Source organism: Notamacropus eugenii, chromosome 5, assembly GCF_028372415.1.
Source record: "Notamacropus eugenii isolate mMacEug1 chromosome 5, mMacEug1.pri_v2, whole genome shotgun sequence".
NCBI classification, from domain to species: Eukaryota; Metazoa; Chordata; class Mammalia; order Diprotodontia; family Macropodidae; genus Notamacropus; species Notamacropus eugenii.
The window spans coordinates 95428795-95447839 of NC_092876.1; the positions used below are offsets into that span (position 1 = coordinate 95428795).

At 37.6% G+C, this 19045-nt stretch overlaps 1 protein-coding gene and 1 long non-coding RNA gene across 19 annotated transcripts in view; one reads left to right on the forward strand and one right to left on the reverse strand.

Annotated features, from left to right (window-relative positions):
• LOC140504878 (uncharacterized) overlaps nt 1-1065 on the forward strand; it is a 42943-nt gene extending 41878 nt beyond the window's left edge. For 15 of the 16 annotated variants that reach the window (XR_011967260.1, XR_011967264.1, XR_011967263.1 and 12 more), the window contains one exon: nt 284-951. This is a non-coding gene — a long non-coding RNA (uncharacterized lncRNA). Of the gene's footprint in view, nt 1-283; nt 952-979 lie in introns of those variants that run through there. The other variant, XR_011967265.1, reaches the window with a different exon arrangement.
• Nucleotides 1-19045, reverse strand: part of LOC140504873 (NACHT, LRR and PYD domains-containing protein 3-like) — a 396422-nt gene that overhangs the window by 70799 nt on the left and 306578 nt on the right. For all 3 annotated transcript variants that reach the window (XM_072610239.1, XM_072610238.1, XM_072610240.1), the window contains one exon: nt 945-1103. In XM_072610239.1, coding sequence (XP_072466340.1) covers nt 945-1103 — 159 coding nt within the window. The remainder of the gene's footprint in view (nt 1-944; nt 1104-19045) is intronic.

Here is a 19045-nt window from a genome sequence, read left to right on the forward strand (position 1 = left end):
ATGTATCATGTTCTGATTTGTTATACGATTTCTTTCATTTATCTTAGTCTGACTACATAGCATGACTATAGTGAAAATATACTCAATAGGAAAGTATATGTAGAATCTATACAGAATTGTATGCAGTCGTGGGGAGGGAGGGAGGTACAGGGGGGTAGGTGGGGAGGGATAAAATCGCAATTGTATGGCAGTGATTGTTAAACATTAAAAAATAAAAAAAATAAAAAAAAAAAAAGCAGATTACTAACTCTTCCCTGACCTTGCCATCCCTGCCTTTTCACAGGTTGAAGCCAGTGCCATGATGCCTCAACACCTCCCCCACTTCTACCAACTCTTCCACTGAGACCACAGCAATTGTTAGAATGGAGATGACAGCTCTGCTTCTGCTCTTCTGGGGGACAATGTCCCTAATCTACCAGGGGGCTGGGGAGATAGTGGGCTGAGCAGGCACTGATGTTTCAGACTGTAATGGTGAGAAGCTGGGGTGAAGGAGTATGGAGGAGACCCTTCTCCACCAAAAGGGACCCTTACAATAGCCTTTATTCACTGAAATAGTGGTTCTTTCCCCCTATTATTGCCTATCAGCGCAACTCATCCTTCTCATACTAGAACTAAGCTCCTCTAGGACAAGAAACATACGGAAAAGACAACATAACATTTTAACAATTCATGGGGATAGATCAAGGGAAGGTCAGAGAAGTTTCAATGGGATATCAGAGGGAAGTGGATACTCCCCTGAATAAACTGGTCCTAAAAGCCTGGTGAAGAGAAGGGTCTATTGTGCAAAATTTCCAAGAGGAATAAAGGTGGATAAAGCCTCCCTTGATCTGAGACAGGCAGCCTGCAGTCACCCTCCCCAAATCAGTGTGGTTCTTCCTGCTTACTTCGAGCTGATGGCCCTAATGCTCAGGAGGCTCTCAAGACAGGAGAGTTATAGGACTCACTCTAGTGTCTCCAGCTGACAGTTCTCTTTTTCCAGGGTCTCACATGGCAGTTTCATCCCATTATCGTCCAAGAAAATATTACGCAAGTGCAGTCTTTTCAAACTGGGAGCAGAGAAGAGATACTGAAAACATGAACAAGGTACCTTGAACCACTCCAACCTGTAGGAGACATACAAACATAGGTTAAATGAATCATTTCATTCTCCAGGATTTCTTTCTTTCTTCTCTTTCTGGAAAGGAGGTCACATTACACCACTGTAGTACTGCACCAGGTTGGGCATACTCATGGAATTGTTTTATTTTGAAAAAATTTCCACTTGTAGCCCTTGTTTTGACAATACTTTCATTTCTACATATGTTTCCTCATCTGCTACTCCTAAAGCCATTCCTTATAACAAAGAAGAAAAGGGGGGAAAAATTTAGAAAAATCAGTCAACATATGAGGTAACTGATACTCTATGGATTACACATCCAAAGTGCTGCCGCTTCCACAAAGAAGAGAGGAAGGTATATTCTTATATCTTTTGGGGGGGCAGTAATTGATCATTATGATACCACAAGATTAAGTTTTCATTTTTCTTCTATTGCCATTTACATTGTTGAAGTCAAAGTGTAAGTTGTATCAGTCCTTCCCAATAACCTCTGAAACTGTCCAGCTCACCAATTTTTTATGCCCTAATAGAATTCCATTAGAATTTGTGTAGTAATTTCTGAAGTGAAGGACACTTTCATTTCTGATTTCTAGCTACTAAAAAAAAGAGCTGCTATAAATATTGTTGGATATATAGATCCCTTTCCTTTTTATAGGATTTTCTTGTTTTTGGAGGATAATTCCAGTAGAAGTATAGATGGGTCAAAGACTACACACATTTAAGGGTCCTTCTGGGCATATTTCAGATTGTTTTCCAGAAGGACCAAACCCATCACAACTCCTCCAAAGGCAGGTGGGTGTACCTGTCTTTCACCGGCCCTATAAAATTTGTCGTTTTCCTCTTATGCCATGTTTGCCAGTCTGATATGTGCAAGGTAGAATCTCAAAATTGCTTTAATTTTCATTTTATAACTATTTGTGATTTACAGAATTTTTATACTCATTTGTCATTTTTAGTTTCACTCATTTCAAACATTTTTTTTCATGATTGTTCTTACCTTCTTCCATTGAAAAATTTCTTGATCATATATTTTATCATTTATTTATTAGGGAAGGGCTTTTAGTCACATAAATTTGAAGCAGTTCCATATGTATTATGAGCATGAGCACTTTATTAGAGACACTTAATGCAAATATTTTTCACAGTTCTCTCTTTGCCTTTGAAATTTTTTGCTAAATTAGATTTCAGTAAAAACTTCCTTTCCTTTTTTAATTATTTTATTTGTTTTCAGTTTTCTGCAATCACTTCCACATCTTAGATTTTTCCCCTCCCTCCCCTACTTTCTACCCGTTCTCCCTTCTCCCATCCCAAGATGGCATGCAATCTTATATATGTTCTACACATACATTGTTATTAAATACAGTTTCAACTTAATCATGTTGCATAGAAGGATTAAAATGAATGGGAGAAACATAAAACAAAACATAACATAAGACGAAATGATGTGCTTCATTCTGTGATCCAATTCCATAGTTCTTTATCTGGATGTGCAAGGCATTTTGCCACAAGATTCCACTGGGAATTTTTTGGGTCCTTGCATTGCTGTAAAGGGCTAAGTTACCAGAAAAATTCCTCACACACATGATGTTGTGCTGTGCACAAAGTTATCCTAGTTCTGCTCTTTTCACTCAGCATCAGTTCATATAACTCCTTTCAGGCCTCTCAGAAGTCTTTCTGTTAATCATTTCTTATGGCACAATAGTATTCCTTTCAGGCAGCTAGGTGGTACAGTGGATAGAGCACCAGTGCAGGAGTCAGGGGGACCTGAGTCAAATCCCACATCAGACACTTGATGTTCACTAGCTCTGTGACCTTGGGCAAGTCACTTAACCCCAATTGCCTCATCCTGAGTTATGTCCAGTCATCCTGATGATATCTGGTCACTGGATTCAGAAGGCTCTGAAGGAGAAGTGAGGCTGGTGATGTGCACAGCCCTCCTTCACTCAAAACAAAGTCAAGTGCAAGTCATGTCATTATTTATCTGATGGCATGGTCTTCTTCAGCAATGAAGGAGGAACACACACACAGAGTACTCCATTACATTCATATACCACAACTTGTCCAGCTGTCCCCCAGCTGAGCATTCCAGAAAAGGAAGTGTCCCAGCAAGCCTGTAGCAAGTCCCACCTCAGGAAACCAGCAGGAGGTCCTGAGCTCCAGGGTAGTGGAGTAGACAAACACCAATACCAGGACCTCTCACGTGCCTTACCATAGCCAGAAGTGGCAGATTCTGTGCTTAAGTGCAGCTCTGGGGGTGTAGGCACCTTCCAGGGCCCAAATTGCCCCATAATCCAGTGCTGCTTCATATGGACATGTATCTTCAGGTGCCACACCTCCTTGTTTTCAAGCACATCACAGAATGTGCAGTCTTCCAGCAGTTCTGCAGTACAGTCCCAAGAAAACACAGAAAAATCCCATGTGGCCTCTGCACACACCACAAACCGACACTAGAACTGAAGCTTAGAACCAGGTAAGCTACCACAAACTTAATTATTCAGCTCAAGAAGCTTGGGATAGTACCCCCTGTGTTCCAGCAGGAGAAATCAACTTAAAAAGCTGAGAAATATGCAAACAACATGAAAAAGAGGCAGAAAAGAACAAGGATCATAAAGAATTGTTATGGTGACAGGGAGGATCAAAACACACTCAGAAGAGGATAACACTGTCAGTATACCTACAACTGAAATCTCAAAGGTAAATACAAATTGGTCCCAAGTTCAGAAAGCCTTCTTGAAAGACCTCAAGAAGGATTTTTAAAGTCCAATAAAAGAGGTAGAAGAAAAGTTTGGGAAAGGAAATAAGAGATATGTAAGAGAAAGTCAACCCCTTGGAAAAGGACAGACAAAAATTGGCTGAAGAAAACAACTCCTCAAAAAATACAATTGTCTGATTGGAAAAGGACATTAACAAATTCACTGAAGAGAAGACCTCCTTGAAAAAGTACAATTGGCCAAATGGAAAATGAGGCATCTGAAAAGTATCTAAAGAAAATGATATCTTAAAAATAAAATTGGGAAAGTGGAAGATAATGACTCTACAGGATATCAAGAATCAGTCAAACAAAATCAAAAGAATGAAAAAAATAAACAATAATGTGAAATACCTCTTTGAAAAAACAGCTGATTTAGTAAACAATTCAGGAAAGATAATTTAAAAATTCTTGGTGTACATGAAAGCCATGATCAAAAAGAGAATCTGGACAGAATCCTTCAAGAAATTATTAAGGAAAAAAATCCTGAGGTCCTAAAACCAGAGAGCAAAATAGTCACTGAAAGAATCTGCTGATCACCTCCTAAAAGAAATCCCAAAATGAAAAATCAAAAGAATGTTGCAGTCAAATTCCAGAATTATCAGGCTAAGGAGAAAACATTGCAGCAGCAGAAAGAAACAATTCAAATATCATGGAACCAGGTTGAGCCAAGAGAGCAGAGTGAAAGCAGCGTCTCAGCCAAGATCTCTCACAAATTCATTCAGATATCTCTAAAAAGTGAATTTATACAAATATGAGAGTGGCAAAATCCACTAGGAAATAGAGTGTGACAGATTTTCAGCCCAAAAAGAATCTGGAAGATCAACGGGAAGAATCTGTGGCACCAGGCTTGGAGAGCACAGAATGTGCAGGTCTACACCCAATGACAATGGAGCACGAGTGGGCCCTGGTACTCTGAATCACCAGTGTAGTGATGATTCCCAAACCTCTCAGCACAGGATGGGATTCTGGCAGAGCTGAGTGAGAGGGCCTGCAGCAACTGCAGCAACTTCTCCTAAGGCTATCAGCCCAGAGACTAAGTGTTTGAAAGTCACCTACTTGAACTTCTAGGTGCCAAGATGGCGAAGTAAACCATAAATACTCTCATCCCCCCTTATTGACCTTGAAACACACAGAGAATATGACCCCAGGAAAAATCCTGGATTAATGGAGCTAGCAGAAGAGGTACAGCACTTTTCTACCTTGGGAGGCTAAGGAGAACAAAGGGAAGGGAGCTTCCTGCTATGCTTAAAGAGGACTAGGGCAGACCTAGAAGCATCCAGCAATCCCTGGTTCAACAGATCAGCAGGAGATCCTAACCCTCAGGAGAATGGAGCTGGTAAACTCCAACACCAAGGTCTCAGGTGTGCCTTTCCACAGCCAGGGAAATCAGAAGAAACAAATGCTAATCTTGATCCACCAGCAGCTGTGCTGCAGTGCAGCCTGAAGAAAGGAGGAGACCTCCAGCAGCCAAACCAATACTCCCCTATACCTTAGGCTCTGAGCTTCAGGGTAAATTCAAAAAGACTTCAGCTAGCTCCAGCTCAGCACCAGGTGAGGTGCAGCATTATATAGCTTCTACTTGACAGAACCAGAGGCCACAGCAGGCAAAACAAAGTAATGAGACCCATAGCCACAAGAACAAAAAGGGGGGGACAGAACCCCTGCAATGGCAATCACATTAGGATCTTTTGCTGTTGTTTTACTAAAAGTGCCTCTGAATAACGTGATTGGCTGGGATCTTTCCCACCCATTAATGGGCCTGCCCATTAAGGGGAATTTTATTAGGGAAGATGTGTAGGAATACCCACAGCTTTTGTTAATGAGGCACTGATTCTCAAGGGATGGAATGCCTTCTGGCTCTAAAAAAGGCATTTTTTATCTCAGGGTAAGATTTTACTTTGGGGCTTAATTTTAGTAAGAAGGTTTGAATGCTAGACGAGGCCTCTGGGAAGCTGTTTTGAGGAGCCCCCCAGCTTTGAGAACCCAGATGTCATGCTTCCCTCTTTGGTAACTGGTCACAGGTACCTGTCTGTTCAATTATACTCAGACAGAAGAAGCCATGCCCTGTAGATTACTTTGGTGTTCAAGGTGTTGACTCCCCTGAACTAGGTATATGATATATGTGCTTGAAAAAAGGACTGATACATGTGCTTTATTACAGTGATTTTTAAATCCTCAAAAGTTGCCTTTCTATTTAGGATTGCAGATCTAAGAACCTGTGGTAAGAGGTTTCCCTGTGTCTGTTGAGGTACTTACTGAAACAGCTGCCATGCCCCAGAAGCTGAGATCCACTTTAAATGCCAGGAAAAAGTCAATCACAATGAACAAGAAGGAAACTACAAAAGCAAAGACCATAGAATCTTACTGTAGGGAAGGAAAGATCAAAAGACGAACTCAGAAGAATACAACACTGACATACCCCATATTTGAAACATCAAAAGGGAATATGGACTGGTTTCAAACCCAAAAAGCATGTTGGAAGAGCTCAGGTAGGTTACTAAAAGGCAAATGAGAGAGGCAGAAGAATATCTGACCAATTCTTTTTTAAAAAAATGGACAAAATGGAAAAAAATTCACTGAAGAAAACAAATCTTTCAAAAGCAAAATTGGTCAAATGGATAAGGAGATACAAAAGCCAGCTAAAAAAAAGAATTCATTAAAAATTAGCATTGACAAGTAGAAGCTGATGACTCTATGAGGCACCAAGAATCAGTCAAACAAAATCTAAAGAATGACAAAATAGAAGAAAATGTGAAATATCTCATTGGAAACACTGACCTGGAAAATAGATTCAGAAGAGAAAATCTAAGAAGTATTGGTCTACTAGAAAGCCACGATGAAAAAAAGAAACCTGGATAGCATCTTCCTAGAAATCATCAAGGAAAATTGCCCCAAGGTCCTAGAACAAGAGGGTAGAATAATTATCAAAAGAATCCACTGATCCCCTCCTGAAAGAGATCTCAAAATCAAAACTCAAAAGAATATTGCTACCAAATTCCAGAATTATCAGGTCAAGGAGAAAATACTTCAAACAGTCAAAATGAAACAACTCAAATATCACAGCACCACAGTCAGGATCACACAGGACCTTGCAGTTTCTACATTAAAAGATCAAAGGAAATAGCCTATGATAATCCATAAGGTAAAGGGGCTTGGACTAAAACAAAGGATCAACTACCCAGGAAATCTGATCATAATCATTCAGGTAAGGTTATGGAACTTCAGTGAAATAAGGGACGTCCAGACCTTCCTGTTGAAAAGGTTGGAGGTCAATGAAAAATTCGATCTTCAAATACAACACTCAAGAGAGGCATAAAAAAGGGGGGAAAGTCTTGTTATTGAATAAGGGCAAATCATTTATAACTCTATATGGGAGAAAAATACTTGTTAAACTAGAGAATGGTATATTTATTGTGACATTTAAAAGGGATACACATAGACAGAGGATGTGGGTATCATCTTCACTTATAGGGAAGTAAACAGTTGGTTCAATTTGAGTAACAAGTCCCCCCCACACCTGTTACTTTTTTATGCCTCTCTTGAGACCTGCATTTGAAACTCGAATTTTCTATTAAGTTCTGGTGTTTCTGTCAGGAAGGTCTGGAAATCCCTTACTTCCTTGAATGACCATCTTCCTTCCCTGAAATGTTATGCTGAACTTGGCAGGGTAGTTGATCCTTGGTTGTAGTCCCAACTCCTTTGCCTTATGGAATATCAGATTCCAATTCCTTTGATCTTTTAATGTAGAAGCTGCAAGGTCCTGTGTGATCCTCACTGTAGCTCCTCGATATTTGAATGGTTGTTTTCTGGCTGCCTGTAGTATTTTCTCCTTCACTTGATAGTTCTGGAATTTGGCAATGATATTTCTTGGGGTTTTGAGTTTGGGAACCCTTTAGGGAGGTGAATGGTGGATTCTGTTGATGACATTTTGCCTTCTGGATCTAGCACTTCTGGGCAGTTTTCCTTGAAGATGTTGTCCAGACTCTTTTTTTCATCGTGGCTTTCCGGCAGGCCAATAATTCCTAAATTTTCTCTTCTGCATCCATTTTCCAGGTCAGTTGTTTTTCCAAGCAGATATTTTACATTTTTTTCTATCTTTTCATTCTTTAGATTTTGTTTGACTAATACTTGCTGTCTCATAGAATAATCAGTTTCTACTTGCCAAAGCTAATTTTTATCAAATTGTTTTCTTCAGTTAACTTATGCATCTCCTTATCCATCTGTCCAAATGTTTCTTTTAAGGAGGTATTTTCTCTAGTTAATTTTTGTACTTTCTTTTCCATTTGTCCAATTTTCCCAGTTTTGACCTGCCTATTCCATTTGTTCAATTTTCCTTTTTAAAGAGATGTTCTCATCATTGAATTCTTTTTTCATACTTTTAAAATCATTGGCCAATTTCTCTTCTATTTCTTTCTTCACCTGTTCCAGGAGAGCTGTTTGTGCTTCTGAGCAGTTCAGACTCCCTTCTGAACTTTCAGATGAAAGTACAGTCTCACTACTCACTTCTTTGATGTTTCTGTTTGGGTCTTTTTCTCCATAGAAAGATTCTATGGTTTTTTTCACCCTTCTTTTGCTTTTTCTTGTTCATGGTGGTGAGCGTGTGTTGTGCCTTCTGGTTCTTTCAGATAAAAGCTGCAGAACTTGGTGTTGAGCTGACTTGTGTGAAAAAGCTAAGAGCAGGTGCCTTTTTATCTTTTTGTTTTGTGTTTCCCCTGTCAGCCCTGGGGTTAGCTTGTTAAAGATAACTCCACCTGGAGGAGGGCAAGTAATTCAATACAGGCTATATATATGTAGTTCTGCAAATGACTTCAATAATAGTCATGTTGTGTAATATTGACTGTATTTCCCTCTATCCTATCCTGCTCCCAATTCTTCTGTTCTCTCTTTTGACCTTGTCCCTGCCCAAAAGTATTGATTTTCAATGGCTCCCTCCTCCCATTGCCCTCCCTTCCATTATCCCCCCCAACCCTGCTTATCCTCTTCTCCCCCACTTTTCTGTATTGTAATATAGGTTTGCATACCAAAATGAGTGTGCATTTTATTCCTTCCTTGAGTCGAATGTTATGAGAGTAACCTTAACATATTCCATTTCACCACCTCCCTTTTTCCCTCCAGTGAAAAGTCTTTTTCTTGCTTCTTTTATGAGAGAAAATTTGTCCCAATCCATTTCTCCCCTTCACCTCCCAATATATTCCTCTCTCACCCCTTAATTGTACTTTTTTAGATATGATCTCTTCCTATTTAACTCACCCTGTGCTCCTGGTCTCTCTCACTTTGTGTGTGTATGTGTGTGTGTGTGTGTGTGTGTGTGTGTGTGTGTATAATCCCACCAACTACCCAGATACTGAAAAAAGTTTCAAGAGTTACAAATATTGTCTTTCCATATAAGAATGTAAACAGTTCAACTTTTGTAAGTCCCTTTTGATTTCTCTTTCCTGTTTATCTTTTCATGCTTCTCTTGATTCTTGTGTTTGAAAGTCAAATTTTCTCTTCAGCTCTGGTCTTTTCATCAAGAATGCTTGAATATCCTCTATTTCATTGAATGACCATTTTTTCCCCTGAAGTAATATACTCAGTTTTGCTGGGTAGGTGATTCTTGGTTTTAATCCTAGTTCCATTGACTTACAGTTTATCATATTCCATGCCCTTTGATTCCTTAATATAGAAGCTGCCAAATCCTGTGTTATCCTGATTGTATTTTCATAATACTTGAATTTTTTCTTTCCAGCTGCTTGCAATATTTTCTCCTTGACCTGGGAACTTTGAAATTTGACCACAATACTCCTAGGAGTTTTGGTGTTTTTGAGGATCTCTTTCAGGAGGTGATTGGTGGATTTTTTTCAATATTTATTTTGTCCTCTGGTTCTAGAATATCAAGGCAGTTTTTCTTGATAATTTCATAAAAGAAAATGTCTTCGCTCTTTTTTTGATCATGGCTTTTAGGGAGTCCCATAATTTTTAAATTGTCTCTCCTGGATCTATTTTCCAGGTCAGTTGTTTTTCTAATAAGATATTTCACATTATCTTCCGTCTTTTCATTCCTTTGGTTTTGTTTTGTAATTTTTTCATTTCTCACAAAGTCATTAGCCTCCATCTATTCCATTCTAATTTTGAAAGAATTATTTTCTTCAGTGAGCTTTTGAACCTCCTTTTCCATTTAGCTAATTCTGCTTTTTAAAGCTTTGTTCTCCTCATTGGTTTTTTTGACCCTCTTTTGCCAACTGAGTTTGCCTATTTTTAAAGGTGTTATTTTCTTCAGCATTTTTTGGGGTCTCTTTTAGCAAGTTGTTGACTTGCTTTTCATGATTTTCTTACATCTCTCTCATTTCTCTTCCCAACTTTTCTTCCACCTCTATTACTTGTTTTTCAAAATCCTTTTTAAGTTCTTCCATGGCCTGGGACCATCGCATATTTTAGTGGAAGCTTTAAGTGAAGAAGCCTTTACCTTGCTGTCTTCTTCTAATTGTATACGTTGCTCTTGCTCAGCTGAAAGGGTGGAAGAAAACACCTTTTCACCAAGGAAGTAACCTTCTGTAGACTTATTTTTCCCCATTGCGGGTATTTTCCCAGTCAGTTCCTTGACTTCTGAGTCCTCTGTCAAGTGCAGGGTATACTAACCTAGGCTTCAGAGATTTTGTGCAGCTGTTCTCTGAGTTGTCTCTAAGGACCTATAACGTCTCAGTTCTTCCAAGGTGGCACAGTAAAGGTAGAGGAATTTACTCCTCTCAGGGTCTGAGTTCTGGACTGTGAGCAACCAAAAGCAATCCTTTCTGACCTGGAACACTGAGTAGAATCCTCTCTCCATAGCTGCCACCAGCTCAACCACACCAGTGCTCCTCCTCAGCGCAGGACAGACACTCAGGACAGAGACCCAGATCAGTGATTCATTTCCCCCAGCATCTGTTGGCCAAAAGCTCAAGAAACAGCTGCTGTTGTGGCAGAGGATGCAGCCACCCTGGGACTGGAACTGAGGTTGACCAGCTGCCCTCTCACCCATGTGAAAGAGTTTTCTTACTGAACTTTGCAGCTGCCTTTGGAGTTTGTGGGTTCAGAAATCTGGAAACCACAGCAGCTGCCCATTACTTAGTGCTCTGCAGCCTGCTCCACTTCCTTCAGGGCTGCATGGGCCACACTCCGCTCGAAGCCCAGTGGAATAGGTGTTTCTTTCTGGCCTTCCAGGCTGTTTTGGGCTGGCAATTTATTTCACTGTCATTTTGTGGCTTCTGCTGCTCTAGAACTTGTTTGGAGTCATGTTTACAGTTTTTTAAAGTCACATCCATCTTTCTACTCTACAGTCTTTAAGGTGCTACACCTTAAAAAAAAATTCTTCTTATGATACAAATATGGTGCTTATAACTAAATAAGAAAGAACCAACACAAAAAAAGGAAATTACAGATCAATTTCCCTAATGCATATAGATGCAAAAATTTTAAATAGATATTAGCAAAAACATTACAGCAAATTGTCCTGAGAATAACACACTTTGATCAGATAGGATTTATATCAGAAACACAGGGCTGGTTCCATATTAGGAAAACTATCAGCATAACTGATCACATGAAAAACAAAATGAACAGAAATCATATGATTATTTCAAAAGATGCAGAAAAAGCTGTTGACAAAATATGATATCTGTTCATGTTGAAAACACTAGAGAATTTAGGAATAAATTGAGCTTTCCTTAAAACGATAACTAGCATCTACACAAACAATCAGCAAGCATTATTTGTAATGGGGATAAGCTAGATGCATTTCCAATAACATCAGGGATGAAACAAGCATGTACATTATCCCCACAGTCATTCAGTATGGTGCTAAAAATGGTAGCTTTAGCAATAAGAGAAAAAAAAAAGAATTGAAGGAATTAGAAGAGACTAGTTATCACTCTTTACAGATGACATGATGACATACTTAGAGAATCCTAAAGAATCATATAAAAAATCTACTGGAAACAATAATCAACTTTAGTAAAGTTTCACATAAACTTATATAAATGTAAAATATGTATTTTATTCAATAAACATATATAAATTATCAGCATTTCTATACATTACTTAAAAAGCTCAACAGGGAGAGATAGAAAAAGAAATCCCATTTAAAGTTACCATACACATTATAAAATATTTGTAAGTCTACTGCTCAAAAAGCACGGGGATTATATGAACACAATTACAAAATACTTTTCACTCAAATAAAGGTAGATCTAAACAATTGGGAAAATATCACTGGCTTGTGAATAAGCAAGCTAAAATAATAAGAATGACAATTCTACTTAAATTAATTTCAGTGCCATACCAATCAAACTATCAGATAATTATTTTCTAGTGCTAGAAAAAACAATATCAAAATACATATGAAAGAAAAAAAGATCCAGAATAACAAAGGAACTAAAGAAAAGTAATACCAGGGAAGGTGGCCTAGGCCTCCTAGATCACAAACTATATTATAAAGCAGTAATCATCAAAACCACTTCATACAGGCTAAGAAAAGAGAGGTAGGTGAGTGGAATATGTGAGTTGCTAAAGATACAGCAGTCAATGAATGTAGCAGTCTATTGCTTGATAAACCCAGGGACCCCAGCTCGTGGGATAAGAATTCACTGTTTGACAAAAATTGTTGGGAAAACTGGATAATAGTATGGCAGAAACTAGACACAGACCAATGTCTGACACCATATACAAGAATAAAGTCCAAATCGGTATACGATCTAGGTACAGAGGCTGACAGTATAAACAAATTAGGGGAGCAAGGGATAGTGTATTTACCAGACTTATGGAGAATGGAGAAATTCACGACCAAACAAGAAATGGAGAATATTATGAACTACGAAACAGATAATTTTGACTCCATTAAATTGAAAAGATTTTGCACAAACAAACCCAGTGCAAGCTAGATTACGAGGGAAGCAGAAAACTGGGAAAGTATTTTTATAACTAGTGTCTATGATAAAGGCCTCGTTTCTAAAATGTGTAGAGAAGTGGGTCAAATGCACAAGAATACAAGCCATTTGTCAATTCATAAATGGTCAAAGGATATGAACTAGCAGTTTTCAGATGAAGAAATTAAAGCTACATATAGTCACATAAAAAATATGCTAAATCATTATTGATTAGAGAGATGCAAATGAAAACAACTCTGAGGTACCACATCACACCTATCAGATTGGCTAACATGAAAAATAGGAAGATGATAAATGTGGGAGAATGTGAACACTAATTCATCGTTGGTGGAGCTGGGAGCAGATCCAACCATTCTTCAGAAGAACTTGGAATTATGCCCAAAGGGATACCAAAATGTGCATATCCTTTGACCCAGCAATATTGCTTCTAGGACTCTGTCTCAAACAGATCACAAAAATGGGAAAGGGTCCTACATGTACAGTAATATTTATAGCAGCTCTCTTTGTGGTGGCCAAGAACTGGAAATTTAAGGGATGCCCATCAATTGGGGAATGGCTGAACAAGTTTGTGGTATGTGAATGTAATGGAATACTATTGTGCTATAAGAAATGACAAACAGGCAGACTTCAGAAAATCCTGGAAAGCCTTAGAAGATCTGATGCTGAGTGAAGCAAGCAAAACAAGGAGAACATTATATACAGTAACAGCCGCGTGTGTAAGGACTGATTTTGATAGACTTAGCCCTTCTCAGCGATGGCAGGAACTAAAACATTTCCAAAAGACTTATGATGCAAAATGCCATCAATATCCAGAGAAAAAACTATGGAGCTAGAAGGCAGAATGAAGCAGAATATTTTCTGTTGTGTTAGGTTTCATTGCATTTTGTTTTCTTTTCATGATTTCTCCCATTCTTTATAATTCTATGCAATATGATCAGTGTGTAAGTATATTCATTAGGAATGTATATACAGAGATCATATAAAAGTGCCTACTATCATGGGGAAGGAATGTGGAGGGAAGGGATGAAAATTTGATACTTGTAGAAGTAAATGTTGAAAACTATAAATAAATAAATTATTAAATTTGAAAAATAATAAATCTCATGGAACCACACTCAGGATTACACAGGACCTAACAACTTCCACATTAAAGGATCAGAGGGTTTAGAATTTATGATATCACAGAAGTCAAAGGAACTTGGATTACAGTCAAGGATCAACTCCTCAGAAAAATTCAGCATACTATTTTAGGGGAAATGAACATGTAATGAAAGAGGGGACTTCCAAACCTTCCTCTTGAGAAGGCCAGAACTCAACATAAAATAAGATATTCAAATTGAAGATTCCACAGCGGCAGAAAAAGGTAAATAGGAAAGAAAAAAAAATATGTTATTCAAAAACAGAAAAATGTATACATCCCTAAATGGGAAGTTGATACTTGTAACTCTGGAGAATTATATCTTTATCACAACACTAAAAAGGATTATACGTAGGCAGAGGGTGTCAGCATAAGTTGACTTTGATGTGATGATTTAAAAAAATAATTAATTAAGGGGTGAAAAAAAAGACTGTACTGGGAGAAGAGGAAAAGAGGAGACAGGAAAAGGTAAATTATATCACACGAAGGGGCACAAATACCTATTAAAATAGAGGGAAAGAAGGGAGAGAGGCAAGCATTATTTGAACTTTACTCTCATTGGATTTGGCTCAAAAAGAATAGAACACACAGATTCCTTTGGGTATAGAAATCTCCCTTAACCTGTAGGAAGTAGGAGGGGAAAGAAAAGGAAGGGATAAATAAAACAGAGGGCAGAAGGGAGGGCAAAAGTGGCAAGATAAGGGAGGGAGGCTGATAAAAGGGAGGGCAGATTAAGGGACATGGTGCTCAGGATTAAAATACTAGTAAGATGTGAAAGGGAAAGAGAGACAGAATGTGAAAACAGGATGGAGAGAAAGACACAATTACTAATCATAACCGTGAAGGTGAATGTGACGAACTCTCCATAACGCAGAAGTGGATAGCATAATGGATTAAAAACAATTATCCTACAATATGATGTTTATAAGAAACACATTTGAAGCAGAGAGATGCATGAAGAGTAAAAGTAAAATGCTGAAACAAAATATATTATGCTTCAAGTGAAGTTAAAATAAAGGAATGATAGCAAACTTGGTCTCAGACAAAGCAAAAGTAAAAATGGATCTAACTAAGAGAGAGGAGGAAGGAAACTACATCCAGCTACAAAGCTATCATAAAGTATATGCATGAAGTAGTACAGCATTCATATTCTTAGAGGAAAAGGGAAGGGAGTTACAAGAAGAAACAGACAACAAAACTATATTAGAGTGGCCTCAGCCTCACCCTCCAGAACAAGATCAATCTAACCACAAAACAAACAAGAAAGAACTTATGGAGGTGAAAAAGTTTTTCAAAAGTTAGATATGGTAGACCTTCAGAGAAAACTGAATGTGAATAGAAAGGAATATACCTTTTTTTCTAAGATACATGGCACCTACACAAAAACTGACAATGTATTAGAGGATAAAAACCTCACAATCCAATGCCAAAAGGTAGAAATGCATCCTTTTTAGGTTGTAATGCAATGGAAATTACATGTAATAAAGGGCCATAGAAAGACAGACTGAAGATTAATTGGAAACTAAATAATCTAATCCTAAAGAAGGAGTGGGTGAGACAACAAATCTTAGAAACAATTAATAACTTCATTCAGGAGCATGACAATAATGAACACCAAAATTTATGCAATGCTGTCAAAAGAGTTCTTAGGGGAAATTCTTTATTCCTAAATGATTACATGAATAAAATAGAGAAAAAGGAGACCAATGAATTGGGCATGCAGCTAAAAATGCTAGAAAATGAACAAATCAAAAATCTTTCATCAAATATCAAATTAGAAATTCTAAAATCCAAGGAGAGATTAATAAAATTGAACTTAAGAAAACTATTTAACTAGTAAGTAAAACTAGGAACTGGTTTTATGAGGGGGAAAAAAATGAAATAGAAAAATCATTGGTTCATTTGATTAAAACAAGAAGAAAACCAAATTACCAGTATCAAAAATGAGAAGGGTAAATTCACCACAAATGTACAGGAAGGTAAAAGAATGATGAGGAGCTGTATTTGCCCAACTGCATGCCAATAAATCTGACAATCTTAGTACTATGGGTGAATATTTACAAAAATATAAATTGCCCAGATTAACAGAAGAGGAAATAAGATATTTTAATAACCCTGTTTCAAAAATAGAAATTGAACAAGCTCTCAATGAACTTCCTTTCCATTTCTCCCTTTCTCCTCCCAATATATTCCTCTCTCACCGCTTAATTTTATTTTTTACATATCATCCCTTCCTATTAAACTTACCGTGTGCTCTCTGTCTATATATATGTATATGTGTGAGAGTGTGTGTGTATGTGTGTGTGTGTGTGTGTTTCATCACTCCAAGTACCCAAATACTGAGAAAAATTTCAAGATTACAAATATTATATTTTGATGTAGGAATGTAAACAGTTCAACTTTAGTAACTCCCTTATGATTTCTTTCCTGTTTACCTTTTCATGCATCTCTTGCTTCTTGTGTTTGAAAGTCAAATTTTCTTTAAATCTCTGGTCTTTTCAACAATAATCCTAGTTGTTTTGACTTCTGGAATATCATATTCCAAGCCCTTAGATCCCTTAATGTAGAAGCTGCTATATCTTGTGTTACCCTGATTATATTTTGCCAATACTCAAACTGATACTCTCTGGCTGCTTGCAATATTTTCTCCATGATCTGGGAACTCTGGAATTTGGCTACAATATTCCTAGGAGTTGTTTTTTTAAGATCTCTTTCAGGAGGTGATAGGACAATTCTTTCAATATTTATTTTGCCCACTGGTTCCAGAATATCAGGGCAGTTATCCTAGGAAATTTCATGAAAGATGATGTCTAGGCTCTTTTTTTGATCATTCCTTTCAGGTAGTCCCATAATTTTTAAGTTGTCTCTCCTGGGTCTGTTTTCTAGGTCAGTTGTTTTTCTCATGAGATATTTCACATTATCTTCTATTTTTGCATTCTTTTGGTTTGTTTTCGTCATTTCTTGGTATCTAATAAAGTCATTTGCTTCCATCTGCTCCATTCTAATTTTTAAAGAACTCTTTTCTTCAGTGAGTTTTGAACCTCCTGTTACATTTGGCTAATTCTGCTTTGTAAAACATTTTTCTGTTATTGGCTTTCTGGACCTCTTTTGCTAACTCGGTTGGCCTTTTTTTAAAGGTGTTGTTTTATTCACCATTTTTTTGGTTCTCCTTTAGCAAGCTGTTGACTCATTTTTCATGATTTTCTTGCATCTCTCTCATTTCTATTCCCATTTTTCTTCTACATCCCTTACTTGATTTTCAAGCTGTTTTTTTGAGTTGTTCCATGGCCTGAGACCATTGCATATTTATTTAGGAAGATTTGGATGCAGAAGTCCTGACTTTTAATTCTTCCTCTGATGGTATGCATTGTTCTTCCTCATGCATAACAATGCAAGAAAATACCTATTCACCAAGATAGTAGCCTTCCATACTCTTATTTTTTTCCTTTCTCAGCATTTTCTAAGCTAGTTACTTGACTTTTGAATCCTTTGTCAAGAGGAGGGTATACTCTGGGGACCTGTAATTTCTCAGTTCCTCCAAGGTGGCACAATCAAGGGAGATGAGTTTCCTCCTCTCCTGGCCTGCACTCTAGTCTGGGAGCTACCACAACCTTTTCTGCTCAGGATCCACTCCAAAGCCTCGACCAACTCCACCGTCAACACTCCTCCTTGCCACAGTGCCACCACTCAGTGCTGAGATTTAGATCAGCAGCTCAATTCCCCCAGTGGCTTCAGGTGGAGGGCTCCAGAAATGGACACTGCCACAGCAGTGGCTGCTGCCAGGAGTTCAGACTGTGTTCCCTTCTCCTGAGTGAAAGAGCTTTCTCAGTGACCTTTGAAGCTGTCTTTGGTGTTTGTGGGTTAAGCAATCTGGGAACTGCTTCTGCCTGTGGCACTCTGAAACCTACTTTTGGTCCTGTCTGGGCCATACCATGCGGCCAAAATAGGGTTGCGCTCTGAACCCCACCCAATGCAATCGATCTCTCTTGTTGGCCTACCAGGCTGTCTTTGGCTATAAATCTCTTTCACTCTGTTGTTTTGCAGGTTCTGCTGCTTTAACATGTGTTTACAGTCCTTTTTACATGTATTTTATGGGATATAAGGGAGAGCATTTACAGCTCTGTCTTTCTACTCTGCCATCTTGGCTCCACCTCCTCACCATAAAATCCCTAAGAAAAAATCTCCAGGGCCAGATGGATTCACAAGTGAGTTCTGCCAAACATTGAAAGAACAATTAATTCCAAAACTATATACACTATTTGGAAAAATAGATAAAGAAGTTCTACCAGATTCTTTCTATGATACAAATGTGATGTTTATACCTAAACGAGGATGAGTTAAAACAAAGAAAGAAAATATAGACCGATTACCTTATTGAATACTGATGTAAATTCTTTTCAAAATATTAACAAATACAGTATAGCAATATAACATAGGGACAATACGCTATGACCAGGTGGAATTTATACAAGTAATGGAGGAATAGTTCAATATAAGGAAAGCTATCAGGATAATTGACCATGTCAATAATAAAATAACTGAAATCAAAAAAAAAGATACAAAATCAAATAGATACAAATATCAACAGATTAAAAAAAAACTTTTGACATAGTACAGCACCCATTCCTAATAAAAACACTAGAAAGCATAGGAATAAATGGAGTTTTTTTAAAGATAATAAGTAGTATCTATCTAAAACTATCTGCAAGCATTATATGTAATGGGGATAAGCCAGAAGTTTCCAATAAGATCAGGGCTGAAACAAAGATATCCATTTTCACCAATCTTATTCAAAATTGTACTAGAAAAGTTAGCATTAGCAATAAAGGAAGAAAACAAAATAAAAGGAATTTAAACAGGCAATCAGGAAACCAAACTATTGCTCTTTACAGATGATATGATGGTATACTTAGAAAATCCTAAATAATCAACAAAAAAGTACATGAAATAATAAACAAATTTAGCAAAGTTGCAGGATATAAATGCACACAAATCATCAGTTTTTCTATATATTACTAACAAAGTCCAGCAGCAAGAGATAGAGAAATTACATTTGAAGGAGTGGTAGACAACATAAAATATTTGGGATTCCGCTTGCCAAGAAAAATCCAGAAACTACAGGAACACAATTAAAAAATGCTTTTCACACAAATAATATC